Source organism: Gambusia affinis, linkage group LG21 (assembly GCF_019740435.1).
Source record: "Gambusia affinis linkage group LG21, SWU_Gaff_1.0, whole genome shotgun sequence".
In the NCBI taxonomy this organism is placed as follows: domain Eukaryota; kingdom Metazoa; phylum Chordata; class Actinopteri; order Cyprinodontiformes; family Poeciliidae; genus Gambusia; species Gambusia affinis.
Window position 1 is genome coordinate 9,858,405 of NC_057888.1, and position 17,065 is coordinate 9,875,469.

General features: G+C 38.8%; 1 protein-coding gene across 2 annotated transcripts in view; it reads right to left on the reverse strand.

The window, feature by feature from the left end:
* The window catches only part of nck1b (NCK adaptor protein 1b), a 39,109-nt gene that overhangs the window by 9,973 nt on the left and 12,071 nt on the right, over positions 1-17,065 (reverse strand). The window contains exons 2-3 of one of the 2 annotated variants that reach the window (XM_044105379.1): positions 11,032-11,080; positions 8,988-9,244 (exon numbers count right to left, since the gene is read on the reverse strand). In XM_044105379.1, coding sequence (XP_043961314.1) covers positions 8,988-9,213 — 226 coding nt within the window. In that variant the 5' untranslated portion in view covers positions 9,214-9,244; positions 11,032-11,080. Of the gene's footprint in view, positions 1-5,521; positions 5,590-8,987; positions 9,245-11,031; positions 11,081-17,065 lie in introns of those variants that run through there. The other variant, XM_044105380.1, reaches the window with a different exon arrangement.

Sequence of the window (17,065 nt, forward strand, 5' to 3'; positions counted from 1 at the left end):
ACATGTTGAGGTGCTTGTCACCATAATCCACATAATGGCAGGAATTGGGCAGACAGAAAAAGGGAAAAGTTGGACATATGCAGCAAAACTCCAGATAGTTGGGAGTGGAACCCCAGGTGGCTGAGTTAAGGACTAATAGCCATCATGGGACCACTCTACAGTGAAACCCTACAGAACCCAATTATGGTTTTGATGGAGTTAAAGAAAGAAGGTGGGTTTCAGTATGTGACCTACTAGTCAAGAGAAGCATTGCTACAACTACAAACATTAATAATGTAGTGATGAGATTAAATTACACTTCGGTAGACTGTATTTTCTGTGATAAGTTGTCTTCAAAATGTGCTTAGTAACACTGAATCTTATTTAAGTGTTTTAGAATTAAACAGGGATGAATACAAACGCATGCCGTATGTTTCAGATTATATGTGAAAAAAATTTTTTTAATAATCCTCAAATTCAAATTTACATATTAGCATTTATTTGTCTATTACATCTCATCCTAATAAATACAGTGAAGATGGTGGTAGGAATTACCTGTACCGAGAAATACTGAGGATTTAAAAAGTTATGCTTTCATTTTTCCTTCTATACTGTTTCCAGTTAAAGATAAATACAAGTGTAGGGGATCCAAACGTTTCCTCTAGGTATATGAAAGTACAGTTAACAGTCCTGCCGATGCACGCTGCCGGTCAGCTGGATGAAAGGAGGCTATCACACTTAACTTTTGCTAGAAGGACAAATTCCACTATTTGTAAAGAAAAAATCTTCAATCCATCACTCAGGGAGTTAACATTTTTTAAACTGCACTTGCTAAGCACCTACCTGCAGATGGCATGGTACAATTCAATAAATACTTGAAAATTTCAACCAAATTTAGGCATTCATTGTATATTTTTTCTTAAGTCGATGTATCAAAATCACAATATTAACTTAATGTTATTTACAATATTATTAGAACTGTAATACAACTCTGTTATTTCTGCTTTAAATTTTATTGTGATTACTGTGATAAAGAGCCAGCTCATACAAAGTCACAGCAAATAGAAAAGTTCAAAGGTCATGACAGTGTACACTATAGCTGGAGATGCCAAATTAAATTTCCCAATTTCCAGCACAAGGGAAAAACTTACTGTAATAAAATGTTGCAAATATTTAAATTTCTTTTCTACGTGGCGACATGTAACAGTTCTTTCTCTGTATGTCACACAAAACATACAAATATTGTATGTCACTGGGTTATTAAAAATATGCATGTGTGATGACTGGAAAGTGTCATTTGAAAGAAGAAGAAGACACCGCTGAGAGATCTAAAAATAGCCCTCTCCCCATTTTGCCTCATCTTCTACACCTGACAGTAATCCTAAACAAAGACAACCACTTGAACTTTGTCAGCACATACGGTGTGGGACGTTGAGCTTCCCCTGAAAGCCACAAACCTTGTTGCGGCTCTGCTGCAAGCTGGAAAACCTTACGAGAGAAATTAAAAACACCATGCACTGGAAACTTCTCTCATACGACATCACATGCCTCTTATTTTTTTTTTTTTTGCGCGCTTCCTGAGAGAGGGATGTGGGGGAAGGAAATTACACAGAATCAGATGGCTGTAAATCACTGCAAACAATGACAACGAGCACAACACGCATATGTTGGGTTCCTCCAAAATAAAATTTAAAAAAGAAAGAAAAACTAAAAAACAAGAGTTTGTTTACAGATGAAACGCAACAACACAAAGAGAAGAAAGTGCCGGAAAGTCTGTCCAGCTACCGGTGACATACAGGAATGAGATTTTTTTTTATGTCCAAACTCTGGCCTGCCTACGCTAGTTGGCTGTCCATTGTCTGCCAGGGCCCTTTCGACCTCCCGGCTTCCCTCCATTCCAGGGCTCTTCCTCTGTGGACGACAACACCCCGCGTCAGCCTGTCTGACAGGCCTTTAACATCCCTTTGCTTTGACACGGACGCTTTTTCCAACCAGTCAGGTCAGAGCAAACCGGCCTGCTACTTCTTCTGTGGCAAGTTGCTGTCGCATCCTACTTCGCAATTCCAGTCGAGTTGCTTAAAATTACTGTGTAGCAATGTCTGTCGTCTGACTGCAGACGCTCAGGAGGAGCTTTGCAAGTTCATGACAACAATATGTCTTCGGACATGTAGTGGAAAACAGCAGTCCTCAGCCATATGGTTTTCTCAGAGACGTAAGCATTAAGTGTAATGACAGCATGTTGAGCCAGAAGCTGTGTGAGTCAATCAAAAGGAGAGGAACAGCGCACACGAGTGAGTCGGCGTATTCGCGGTCGGGGCTGCCTTTTAGAAGCCATGGCTTCAATCAGGTCTGCCAACATGGCAGACAGATACACAGGAAACGTGCAGAGCTCTTTCAAGTTTCAACTTCAAATGCAGGCAGCCATCGATCTCTGTGATGGGGCAGAGTTCAAGGAGAGGTGCTGCCAAGCAAAGCTGCTGTCAGAAGGTACAGTGTGTTTGAGGTTGCGATCTGTAAGGTTGCATCAAATCAAGCAGTTAGAAAACTACTTTCCGTACTCCACCTGATGGTAATCCATGCTCACCTTCATCAGTATAACAGCGCTGGAATCATGAGCGCAAATTAAAGGATGGAGACATAATTTTTAACTCTGTTTTCATCCCATTATCTTTCAGTTAATCAGAAAGACATGAATAAAGTAGGGCTGATCAATTTCAGCAAAACATCCATTTGCATCTATTATAATGAATCTCGCGACAGACATCAAGATGTCTTTACTAAGAGTGTACCTAAGCAACTCAATCACTCAAACCTTTACCCAAAGTGTATGGATTGACTTTGGAGAGAAAGTTAATTCAACTTGCCAAATAACATTATTGTATTATAGTCAATATACATGCATGGATTCACTAATAAATGTTTAGGATTTTGTGGATTCCTTTATAATACACGGCTACCAGCATAAATTTGGTGGTATGTTAATAAACAAATATTTGTGTAAGTGAGAGAACCCAATAGAATTTTTAGACTTAAAAGGAGATACTTGAACAACCTAATGTGAAACTCATTTATTACACAGACACAGTTTTAATATTGGGATTACATTAGAAAAAGTTAATGAATCTCCACACCTTTCAATAATATAATATATTTATTTTGCACAACCAAGTTCCTGTGTTTTATTCTTATGAGCTTTATGTAGCAAGCTGGACTTAGAAAGGATATTTTGAGTTCTTAAAAGTTAAAGAAAGGATCCAAATCTTTACACACACAAGCTGCTATTTAAACAATGCTAGCAACGCTACCCAAACCAGATGAAAGTACTGGTAGTAGATTTTAAGACACTTTAAGGGGTTAGTTTAATTCAGTCGAGTTATTATTTGTAACAGTTCCACTACCTGTAGTAGAAAGATTTAAACTTTTTGGATATCAAATAACCATGTAATGTTGGTCAGATGTAAACCACCTGTTTTAATTCCCATTAGTAATTTGAAAATGACTCAAAATGAAAGCTATTGTCAGCGGGTATTAACAGCCTCTTAGTGTTTTGTTTAGTTGAAAGTCCGTGTTTCTAAGATATGCATATCTCTGACTAGCTTGTCCATCTCCTGCAATGGTGTACTAAATTTCCCAACCAGCTCTTAATTTAACTTTCTGTGAAGCTACCAATAGATTCACAGGAAATCTAAACTAACCTTTGAAAATATCTTCATCATCCTTCAGTGTATAGCAAAAATAAAATCCTGTTGAATTGAGACTGCTTTCTTTCTCTCAGAGTAATGTTTACAGCTTGAAGGCTAGAAAAAGGTTTAACATTCAAAACTGATCTGCTTTTCTCCAATTTGTATTGGAGAAATACAATACAAAGAAACACATTTTAAATAAATCCAGCTGTGGTGTCATTTAAGCAAAAAAGATATTAACATTTAAATGCAGTAAGAAGTACTCAGGATCTGAACTAATACTCAAATGAGTTGTTATGTTTAAATTCCTGCAATGACTGTAACCGATTTCATAACACAGGAAACAAGCAAAACAACAGCTTAAGATTCAATGAAACAAATTTACATTTTGGACGATTGTCCTAATAAAAACACGTATTTCAGATGTGATACATGACTATTACATTATAACCAATCAGGAAGTCGGCAATCTCTAGTATGCTTACTGTTCTGGCTTTGTGAAGACCACTACTCACTTCTTCTGATGTAAAGAGAAAACAGGAAAAGCAATGTGTGGTGATACAGCTTTACAGCAGAAAAACATCTTGGGAATGAATGACTTGGATTATTCACACTACTTTTGGCCTAGCTATGATAAGAAGTTTTTTCCTTTCTTTGGTCTCTTAAGTCAGGAAACAGGAGTGAGCAATGTGGAGAAAATAAGCGGGAATTGAAGAGCGAGCCATCCAACAGACAATCCCAAACGACATGATTCAGTTTCCCTCTGACTTCTCACTTCCTCTTTGGCTTCGCACTGAGCTAAGAGAGAAATGTGGCTCAAATTAGAGTTTCCGCTTGCTGGGGAGGCTGAGAAACAGGAAAAAGGAGGGAGGGGAGCCAGAAAGAAACAGAAGGGAGAGAGAAAGAAAAAGCAGCAGCTTACAGAGTTTACACAAGCAAAATGTCTGTTAGCTCATCTCTATCTTCTTCACCTCCCGCTAGAGAACAAGCAGAGCAGTCAATGAGATTCCCGCAGACAGAGCCAGGCTATATCAAGGTGAGATTATGGCCTTGTTTAAAAAAAAAAAAAAAAAGAAAAAAGTGTGTCAGTGTGGCTGTAAACCATTGACATTCCTCTGATAACCATGAGAGGTGCATAAGATGGGAACCCAAGTCTCATCAATCATCAAGGACCCCCTTCCTCCTCTTTGCACAATGACTACAGTGTTCTACATGAGAACCCTTCAACTGTAGCTCATGATCGGCGGCAGGGGGACCCTCCCAGAACCAGGGAGCTCGCCCTGAGGGAAACATAAAAGCAAACAGCCATCTGCGATGTCGTGAGATACTCCTGAACCGGCTGGCGAGAATGACAGTGTAATCCACTAAGATGTAGCCCACCTCAATGAGGTAAACGCTGGAAGAAAACAATGAAGCAAGATTCCAGCCTGTGTGTGAGTTTTGTGCCTGCGTGAATTCAAAGAAAGAAGGATTGCCGGGGCAATTACAGGCTTGGGCTCAGCAGCAGGCTTTTCAAAAGCATATCCACCCAGTGTCTGCAGCCGCTCACACACACTGGGACGGCCTCTCTTTGTCAGACCAAATGGGTTCACACTAAAACCTGTTGCTGCCCGCTCTGATCCCGACACTTTCATTCAGTTAGCTTGAAACATACATTCAGACAAAGCAAAAATCTGATATATTAAGTTTAAAAAACAGCAAAAAAAGAGCCGACATCTTTTTTCTTGAGTTGTTCAAAGAAACCAAACTGCTCAGAGGAGCTGAAAGGGATAAAATAAATGAAAATCAGATAACTGGAAACAAAACAAGTCAAAACAACTTTATGGAGCAACTAAGGGCTAGAAAAGTTTTAAACTCACGAAAGAAATGTTTGAATAGGTTAGCCATGTCCATTTTGGGCTCGCTCTCTGTCTCGTTCGCAGTCCCTGTTCACTTCCCACTGCAGCTGTGGAGTTATTCCATGTGAACACCCTGAGAGCTGGGCGGACTACAGAGAAGGGCAGCCCACTTGCAGGCCATGTGATCAGGGGTTAGCCAATGAGGGCACAGGTTAGAGAGGCCTCCAGTTCAGCTCTGGAAGGCAGACTGCAAGAGGCCTCAAGGAGTAGGAGAGAATGGGGAGTAGGACGGGGTGGGGGTGAAGCTTAGACACAGAGCACAAGAGCTCCATGCTACACAAAAAGTGAGAAGGCGATTTTCTAAACATATATACAGCAGATTTAAATGAAAAGGATTTTGAAAAATAAAATAAAATAAAAAAAAAGAGGAATCTCTGGGGAAGCTGCAGAGTGACTCAGTGAAGTCTCACATGACAACAGCTGTTTGAGAAACACTCATAAGTTTACAACAAACCCAGGGAACAGAAGCCGTTAATCACAGAAACACTCCCAAACAGTAAGAGAGCCGTCTCCAGACACATCGTGCCCTCTTAAGCGATGACACAACTTCACGCCCAGCAACAAAAAGATCCACTTTTCCTCCCACACAACATATTAGAGTGTGGGCCCGGAGTTGCTCCTCTTACTCGCCAATGTGTGACCCAACCGCCCACAGCACAGATTAGGAAAGAGGAATAGTTAATCAGAGATTACACTAGTATTTTTACATTTTCTTTTTGCATTACAAAAACTGTAGACCAACAAAGCAGTTTATTATTTAAAGTGGAGAATAAAGATACAACCACAAATCTGAAAATGTGGAGTGCATTTCAGACATCTTTTTAAAGTTTGATACCCCTATTCTGAAAAGGTGCAGCAGCAACCTTTTCATGTTAGCCACAGGATAACATGACTGTCATTGTTTCCAAATGTTTTGTGCTTGCTTTTACACGGGCATTGCATCTATATAAAGTTTCATTCTGGAGCCAGTTGTCAAATCTTTGCGATTTTGTCAACATCAACAAAAAACAACAACAAAACATTTTTGTTTTACTGTTCTTGCATTGTCGTTTAAACGGGGCCTTAGTCATGCTCTCTAAAAGTCTGGGGTTAGTAGAATGACAGCAAGATGAAATTAATGAGAAATTCTGGTGTTGCTGTTGACAGTTTACCAGGGTTTGAGATATTTTGCAAAGAAGAAGGAGCAAAACTTCCAGTCTCTAGATGTGCAAAGCAGGTAGAGAAATACCACAACACACAGGCAGCGGTAACTGTGGTGGAAAATGGCTCCTCAAAACAATGGCCCAGAGATGAACATACATTCAAACTTATGAACTAATGGGACAATAATGTGTTGCTCCATTAGATACAATCTCAATGAAATACACTGAAATTTATAATTGTACGGGGTGAGAAAACGTTTTAGAAAACAAAACAAAAGCCTCTTCTAGGATTATGTTGGTGTTTTAACAAGATTGCTGCAACTTAGCGTTTTATTTCGAGTGTACGGTAAGTTAGACATGACTTGTGTTTGTGTCAGCCAGGCAGCTGTTCTTAAAATGTAAAGATCAAATATGGTGACAGCTGGGATGTTGTCAAGAGGCCATGAGCTTTTGTTTATGGCAACATAACCTCCTACACACACACACACACACACACACGCACACACACACACACGCAAACACCACAGAGGGAAAAAATCATGTAATACAAATCTAGATACCTCTGAGTAACACATGCAGGACAGACTTGACCTACAGTTCATAAAACAGTCGTAGAAAATCTTTGCTCAGGTCATTGAGTTGAATTATTTAAAAACATTTGAATTCCTCTTTCACCCACACTTTTCAAAAATATTATCACACTCTACCCACAACTGCTGTGCAAGCACTCAGACACAAACACAATAGAAAACGGGAAGTTGCAGTCCAACAGATAAGTGTTTTGCAAACACTGGTGAATGTGTGATAATTGTGAAATTATGACACATGACGAGAAGCACTCAAAACAGCAGTTTCTTTTTTTTTCCATTTTTAATATTTTCATCATTTGTTCATGTAAAAAACTAATATGAAACCACAGTATGACCGTTTCCATCGACTGGCAATAGCTTCTTCGGCACACATCCTCTTCATGTCACATCAACGAGTAACGGACTTAAAGACAACTTTGTTGTCAGCTTACAAGTTAAAAATAATTAGTCTTTTTTTAATAGTCAATTAAAAAAACACAGATAAAGCTTTGCTGCAGAATTGGTAGTGTGTAAAGAATTACCAACCAAATTACATTCCACAATAATACATGAGAAATAATGATATTTGGCAGATCCAATGCCAGAACTGGCACTGATTCAAAATAGATGGCAGAGAAGAAGAACTCAGTTAAGACAAACTAGAATTTTCTCATTCATGCTTAGCTTCAGCTTATAAATATTCTCTTCTTTTAAATCCAACCGCACACTTGTGAGTTTAGTTTTTTAACCTTGTAAAATAAAATGGCTGAGAATTTACGTTTTGTGTCAATAAATGTGCAGGTTAATATAAAATCCATGCTATACTAATGTTGTGCTTGTAAATCAGAATGTACCGTAGTTGTAAATAAATTATCACCTTGTAACCAAATAGACAATTTCATTTCTGTGGATTCATAAACAAAGATTTGTGTTGGTAAAGAATAGCGACATCTACACATGCACAAATCAGAAATTCCCTGTCATTTTATTTTTTTTTACAAGGTTACAAAACTCAACTCACAATTATGCAGTACAAAATATTTACGACTGAAATTTATGTCCATCCTGGTCTGACATGGTTTGCAGCAGCTGGCAATAGCTACTAATTGGACTCTTTTGCTAAAGGAAACAAACCAGTCAGAATAGAAAGTCCAGGAAGTATTCTGAGGAAAAAGCTGTGCAAGAAAATCAAAACTAATTTATACTTGTTACAAAGCCGGAAAGATAAAAAAATGTTTATAACTCCTTTACCTGAGTAAATGCTTCAAAGTTGCACTTAAAATCTTTAATGTCAGGCAAGCTGATCAAAAGTGGAAGTCCAATTCTAGGTGTGTGTGTGTGAATAAAATGTCTGCACTCTGAACAAACACTCACTGTGGTGAATAACATACAACGGGTTTTATGTCACAGTTGTGGTCAAAACCAATACTGTATGAAAGTTGGCCTAGATAATGCTTTTGAAGCAACGCTGTTTCAGTTAATAATTAAAAGGAAATCTACACTTGAGAGAGGAACCCCATTAAGATGCTGAAGATATGTATATATTTACAAAAGTATTATCTATGCAGCTTAACTTGAATATTATGAGCTAGTCAAAAAAATAAATAAGCTTATAGGCAATTCAAATCAGCATCCTTTCTCAGGATTACTGAGAACCAACCTACTGTAGAAATAAACAGAAGTGAAACCAAAGGAACAAAAAGTAAATTCTCTTACCGAGTGTGTCTTTGAGATTCTTGACAATCGAAGCTTTTCTAGCGCTGTTTTTCCTCTCCACATAGTTGGACGGAACGAAGCCAGTTTTGTTGGTGGCGTTCCGGACCCGCCACCAGGACTTGGAGTCGTCCAGCAGCCAGAGGCGCTCGTTCTTCTTGATGTCCAGCTCCTGGTCCTGCTGGGCCATGTAGTCGAACTTGGCGATGACAATCACCTCTTCAGTCATCTTGACCTAGGGAGACTGATGCCTCACAAAACTGTTTAGAAAAAAAAACATGGTCATCATAATTTCATTTAAATTTTGAGTGTTTAGATTCACATCAAAGATAGAGCCCAGATAGGTATAGTCCTGGTGGGAAAACCGAAAAACAGTTATTCCCATCCCAACAACACTGTTTAATCGAAGAATGAGCAGGACTACAGATGCTCTATTAGAAATGACAAACCTCAAACAGAATAGCAAAGTTTCTCATTTATTTCACCAAAACATTTTCTGCTGAGTAGAATCCACAAATATATTACAGTCACAATAGACATGAATGCATTACGTCTATTTAACTGCCTACCATAATATTTATTTACATCCAAACAGCTCTTTGCGGTATTGATCTTGCATACACTGACTTTGCAATATCAGAGATCAATGATACATTATGCTTCCTTATTGTGAACTAAATGAACTCCTTGTACATGTTTTTGGTGTCAGTTGCAGATCCAGCTGACTGTCCAGCAGGACTGCAGAATAACTAAGAAATATATTAATGTTCAAAAATCCCTGTTTGAAATATCAAAACTCCAAAACACTGCTTGGATTAATATTAGCTATCCAAGAACTTTACATTCATGTTCTCTATGCAAGCAACATTTTTGTGACAGTTGTTGTTTAATGCAGCACAGAAATGTTTTAGAAAGTAAAGTGGTGGTGAAGTTATTAAGATTATTCATGTTTGCAATGAACTGAAAGCATAATGTCATTAACTGATATTGTATTATTACTTTTGGCAAGACATGTTATTACTACAACATTCTTCCATCTTATCGCCATGTCATGTAACTCTGCCGTGAAGTTGCATTTTGGGTGGCCACTTTAAAAAGAAAAACAAATCTGTATGTTATGAGATTGGCTGCCAAAACTGTATTTTATATAGTGGACATAATGTTGCTGATCAGACAGATCTGGATTTTCCCAACAGTCTGTTTGTACCCTTAATGATCTGAATGCTGAAACACAGACTGCTGCACTACAGATAACTTTCTTAATCAAGTCAACCCTCTGTTCGAGCTAAGGAGACAAACTTAATAGAAAACTACAGACAGGGCAATATCTCTATTGCTCTAAACTTTAAGAAAAATTAAGGACACAGCAGGATCCTGATCATAACAAGTAAATAAGTTGTTGACAATCATAATCATCATCATCATGACACAATACTGGTGAGATCTAGTGTTCAATTCTTCTGCATGGCTCTGACTTCAGAGAATTGACCCAGAACTAGTTCCTATGTGGTTTTCATATATACATTACAGACTGTTGCAGTCAAGAAAAAAATGGAAGGAAAGGAAACTAGGTAAAAAAGAAGAAAAAAGGGAGTTAGAGCAACAGAAGATAGGAAAGAATGGGAGGAAAGGGGGTCATATGAAAGAAGATAAAAGGACCAATAAAGGAAGAAATGGGGCATGAAGAATGAAGAAAGGGAGAAAAAGGACACAAGAAACTAAAGAGGTAGGAAGCAAGGAAGGAACTAAGACAGGGAGAGAGGAAGGGATGACAAAATGGAGAAAAGATGGATAAAAAGAAAAAAACATTTAGACAAGAATGATAGGAAAAAAAAGAGTCTGAAAAAGCCTTTTTGGTTTCACACTTCAGCACACCGAGAGAATACTGAAATCAAAATCCAGACTTTTCCAAACTGTTTAGGAACAGTGGTTAAACTTCTCTGATCTGTATCCGAGACTTTAAATCTTGATCAAAATATTCATAGCTGATAAGTGTTACGACAAATGAAAAGGGGTACGTTTGGAGACTGAAGCTGGACACCCATACCTGTTCTGCATCAAAGCTGAGAACAAGCCGTTCTGATACTTCTGCTGACCTAGAACAAGAACAGAAACGATACAAGGAAGTTACAAATTAACTCCTCAAACTCTTTTGTTTGAAATACATAATTATGTGCTACACTTATACAAGCAGGCTTCAGATGACATAATAACACCCCTTGCAGAAAACCTATGCCAAGAAGGTGTGAACCAAGGTTATCCAAATATACCACAACAACCGGGCAGAAATTCCAGCACCCATTTCCACAGTTTAGTCTTGTCGAGCAGAATTTCCCTCCACCAATTGTATTATTGAAATAACAAACAAATTGCTTTGCTACTCAGTCTTTAAAGCCAAGAGCTGTCAGAGAGTCTTCAGAATTACACAAGGGACGGTTTCCTTTGACGAGCTGACAAAAAATTGCCTTTCTTTGCCTGCCGTCAACTTACGCCAACAGGATGGTAAAGATTACTGTAATGGTGCAACTGGAATCTCTTTCTGAGCCGTGATGATGAAGAGAATCGTTTTAAATTTAGATCTGGCCTAGATAGGTTCACATATGCAAACCGCAATGCCAGCGCGAGCTAAATTATTAAATACACAGGGCTCTATTATCCACAGTGCTTCTTAGCTTCCCTCAACACATCTAAAATTATGATTGTGGAGGACTGAGAACCACTGTGAAAGTTTGTTCACGTTGAACAATGTGCACATTCTCAACAACCAGTCTTATGACCTGGACAGCCACAAGCAGAGATAAGCTACGCTTAGTTTAACATTGCAGATCCTTGGGTCAGCTATGGTGGGGAGCAAGGCCTGACTGAAGTGGCTGCTCTGATGTCATGGGAGTGGATGAAGTTTCACCTCTCCCCCACCCCAACTGACTACAGGGAACAGACACTGACTTTATTGAATGAGAGAGGCTCTTAAACTTATTTGAAGCAGCAGTGCTGTCTAGGTTTCAGCCACAGCTGGCCTTGAGTTGGGCGTATAACCTGATCTTTGGGCAAACAAGAGTAGAGGGAGCGAAGCAGACTTTCAGCATGGTTAACCAAGACATGAATAAGATGTCGATCGGATTTAAATCACCTTGTACTGACAGAAAATAAATAATAAACAATCAGGGGGAGGTGGGTTACTTAATGTACCAAAGAGCAATTGGGTGTACACTGTGGTTAAATCTTAAGGCATGTTATTGCCTGCTTCTTTTCCATTAATTACATTAGTGAACACTGCGAGAAATGCAAGGGAGCGGCACACAAAAACAAAGAGCTGATTTACTCTCCTCGAGTGCCTCATTCACTCAGACAAAAGGCAACAATCTCTCCACTCCCTGGGCTGGACGAAGTAGCTGTGCATGCGCTCCGTCTGCCTTCACAATAACCCTCCGTTACTTTAATATCTCCACATCATGCTTTTTTTTATTAAACCATGTAATGCTAGAACCATCAGTACTGCATTTCTTGCCAATCTCACATTTCAGGTTGAATCTTGCATCTATTCTCTTAACATTCATCTAAAAGGCGGAGTGTAAAAGTCCATGTTAATTCTTCAGTGACTTTTAGAGTAGATCAGAAACGGTGGGTGACAGATGCTCTGAAATAATCACACAGCTGCAGACTGAGCAGAGACCAGTCGCCACGCAGAAGCACTAAACACCAGGTCAGACAGGTCAAACTGCTCATATGGTGGAACTACGGATATTCATTTACACTGATCCCAACCAGCAGCATATGTATCATCTCATTCAGAGTGTGGTAGCTCTGAATTGGTGCTTAATGCCCTTTGTTCTCTAGATTTAACTAAAGACTTTTTCTGTGAGACGCGCCATAAAATTGGTTAGTGATCAGAGCTGGCCAGTTTTCAGCAGAAAAAATGTATTCATTCTCATTGCTGAATGAATGAAACCTAGGCACTACCATCATATGTAAATGACAAAACTCATCGGTGTGGAAGTTTTTATGTATTTCTATCAGTAAGATGTTTTAACAAAGTAAAGGAAAGGATAAAAGGTTTAAAGAAGTACTTTAAAGGAATCCATTTTCCCCAACACGTCACAACACGTCAAGACATGTCTGCCGTGCATTTAGGCTGCTACTTTAAAAGACAGCAAGATGTTAGCAGATAGCAGAGACTGAATGTGTGACATCAAAATTGCTCTGTTTTAACCTTTGAGTTTTAACTTTGGTCCGTCAACTTGGGATAACTCCTGGTATGAAGGTATGCCAAGTTATCATTCCATAACCAGTAAGAGTTTCACTCGGATGACTCTGATAAGATGTCAGAGAAACTGTTAGAGTGACAGGATTTTTCTCTAGCTCTATAGGGTATTAGAAAAATACCGCAGTCTTTCTCCCAGCTGTTGCTGCACATTGCTGGCCAACTGGCTGATAGAAGTTGCCAATACTTTTTCCACCTGACTTACAAAACTAGACAAATCAAGTCTTCATAAATAGAATCATTCATGGTATGGAAACTAAAGGAACTTCGCCCACAACTCAAATTATTTTAGCATTGTTTCAAGCAACATTTGTTAGGCTGAGTGGCCAGTTTGCTAAGCAGATGACTACAGGCTGATAGTGTGGCAGAAAAACTGACTGGCTTTCAAGGTAAAATCAGCTTGTAATACTCCCAGATTTTCTTTATTAACAGAGCTGTTACCTTGAAGAAAGGCTTTCTGTGCAGAGTTTTGTCTCTGTGCATGCCTGGGTTATCCAGGTTGCTCCCACTAGCCAAAAACATGCCAGTAAAATGACCTCTCTATATTGCTCTGAACTATCCAGCAAGTGAAGGAGTTAGTTTACTCTTTAGTAAATTTTGTTAGCCATCATTATTAATTCTGTCCTTCAAAACGATTTGATCATATAATATATTATATTATATTATATTATTATATTATTATATTATTAATATATTATAATACTTTTATAATATATTAATAATTTCTTTCCATTAGAGGATAATTTAGTTCCAACTTTGTGACATGCAAAAAATGCTGTAATGATTCTATTACAAAAGATCTACTGTGTGTCTTCTTCAGACGTTTCTTCTGTACCGCTGTAACATGGACAGCTACTGGAGATCCTTCCTGCTCACAGTCAATAGCACCTACATCTCTTTGAAAACACTCAGATAGTATCAGTTACAACATTAAAATTTGCTGTAGGATTAATAAACAACTGTGGAATTGAAGTATTTGATGATGTGTTGAAGTAAGAAGGACTACAGAGGGGAAAAAAAAACTGGGTCAAAAAATAAAATTTCAGACGTTTCTTGCATTTGCATTCAAATTAAATTAGGAGCCGAAATGTAAGCAACAACTTCAGCAAGCCATTTGTCTTCTTGGTGCTAACCACTAAAACTGAACAACAGTTCTCTGAGGTAAAATGCACCCAAGGGTGATCTCAGGTCATCTGATAGAAGAAAATTAAAGTTCATAGCAGATCTGTTTTAATTTAAATCATTATGCAGGGCATTAAATTGGGCATGGGATGAACTGTCAATATGTTGCTTAAGACCTTATTTTCATGAACTATTCTAGAAACAAAAACAAATGTAACAAAATATTTTAGTTTTATTCCCCTTTACACATGTAGGCCAGAATAGAATGTATGGGTGACCACTTTCTATAAGAGGTTAAATGTCCAGTAAGTGAATGACATAGAACATAATTACAGAACAATTGAGCCTGTCTCTACAATGCAAATGGACACAGTTTTGTAAACTATGAGGAAACAAGCCATGTCTTATCTGGGGAATAAGCCTAACCAAGGATTAATGACAATTCAACAAGTGATCCTCTCATGTTCACACTTCAAGCACCAATAACATGCCTCACAATCATATAATACTAATAAATACTAATTAAAGTATTATAATACTTTGTATTTCTTATTATTATTATATAAATACTAATATAATACTAATGGGCGACTGTGGCTGTATGGTAAAGTAGTTGTCTTGAAATCGGAAGGTTGTAGGTTCGATTCCAGCTACCTCCTGCCACATGTCGATGTGCCTCTGGGCACTTAACCCCAAATTGTCTACCGATCTGCATATCGGTGTATGAAGGTGTGTGTGTGTGTGTGAGTGCGAATGGGTGAATGTGACTCTAGTGTAAAGCGCTTTGAGTGGTCAAAATGACTGGAAAAGCGCTATATAAGTTCAGTCCATTTACCATTTAATAAACAAAGTATTTATTAGTACAAAATAAATACTGGTCCCTGTGTTTTAGCCACAGGGACCAGACTGTAGATACAATTTTGTGAAGATGTTACCATAGAAAAGTCTTTACAATGAAATCTATAAAGTATATTTGACTTTAAAAAACACAAATACTTTTTTGTCAGTGGTGAAAAAGCAGATGCAGGGCGCAACCTTGTGAATTCTCTTCTTATGGTGAAACACCAGTGACATAAATTCACCACATCCTGTATGCTACAGCTGCTGCGAAAACCTCTGCCGTGTGTCTCGGCAGACGGAGGAGAAAGGAACCACCGAAACAGATCCAGTCAAAGAGCACACCTAGTGGTCAGTTTCAGCCACAATCCTGTTGGTACAAATAGAAGCGATGTCAAACTGGCTTTAGACAGTTTTAGGAAAAGTCAATTTACATCAGATACTTAAAGTTTAGTAGCCAGGTAGAGGAGAATGAATATGTGTCCTAGTTTTCCTCACACTGGGAGCAAACCGTTTGCTCAGGAGGATTGCTGCGGCACAGAGACAGCAACGGCATGAGCTCACAGAAGCAGACAGGGTAACCTAATCCCTGTGACAGCCCGCTAAAATCACAGAGCTCTGCTGCCTCCAGGAATGTGCTGTATGTGTTCGCTGCTAACTCAGCCCCCTCTGGCGCTGCAGCTCTTCCTCCAGCATGCACCAAAAGTTGCATTTTAGCCACAGGGACCGGCCTGTTTCACAAAGCGACAGGCAGAGGACAGCAATGGACGGATAAACACAAGCTTGGGTTCGCTTTTTCTTTTTTTTTTCCACCCTGATGTCCATCAGTGAAAGCTCATGAGACTGAAGCTCATCCCGGCTGTCCTGGATTCTCTCAAAACAAAACAGCAGCACCGCAGCAAAGGGTCATGGGAGACTTGGCAGGCCAGCTGTGAGACAGGAAGTGTGGACACAAGAGTGACCGGATGATGGGAAAGTGATGCTATCTGACAGAGCGTGGACTTGACCCCTGGGCTGAGAGTAGTAAAGATAGCCTATCTTTGAATCAATGTGCGTAATATAACTTGTTAAAGAGATGAAAGTGTTAACTTAAACACCAGTGGTACTGACTGGTACTGAGAGAAGGAATTCCTCATTAGAAAACTGTCCTGATTTGGGATCACACTGAAATTTAATAAGAGGGAACTGATAGCTTTACTGCCGTGATTGTTTGAAAGAAGTCGGTTATTCACCCCTGGGGATCCCCCTTAGCAGTTGGGAATATCCTAAAATAGATTGTGGCTCGTGTCCTTTGAGAATAGACAGATCTACTCTCACAGCAACAACCAACAGCAAAAGTTTTTAATTTTCTGTCGGAACCACTTCACATCAAAGGGCCCATTCTTTTCTCCAAACAGAACTGTGTACAATGTCATAGATAAATAAGCCACTGTTTGGAGACTGTTGCCTGGCAATTCCCCCCCAAAAAAACTGCTCAGGCTGGAAGCTCTGGAGTTCTAACACAATAATTAAGACAGAAACTGGGTTTTTGGAATTAAGAAAACCACATTTTGAAAACTGCAGCCTGCTGAGCAACATCTAATTAGAGAAAACTTACTGCTAACATCTAGAATGTCTGCTTAAAGCCTTCAATTTTACCAACTTAGAAAGCAATTCAGATTGTAGAAACTATTGATTAGTTGCATTAGAGACACCTCAGATGAGCTCTGATTTACTACGAAAATTAATAATTTTGTAGAAGTTACACTGACAAATTGTCTAAATGTTCAATCAATGTTGTATCTTGCAAGCTGAATGCATCATTACTAGTGATGCCCAAATCGAGAATGCAGAAAATCTTGATTCCTGACTAAAATGAACT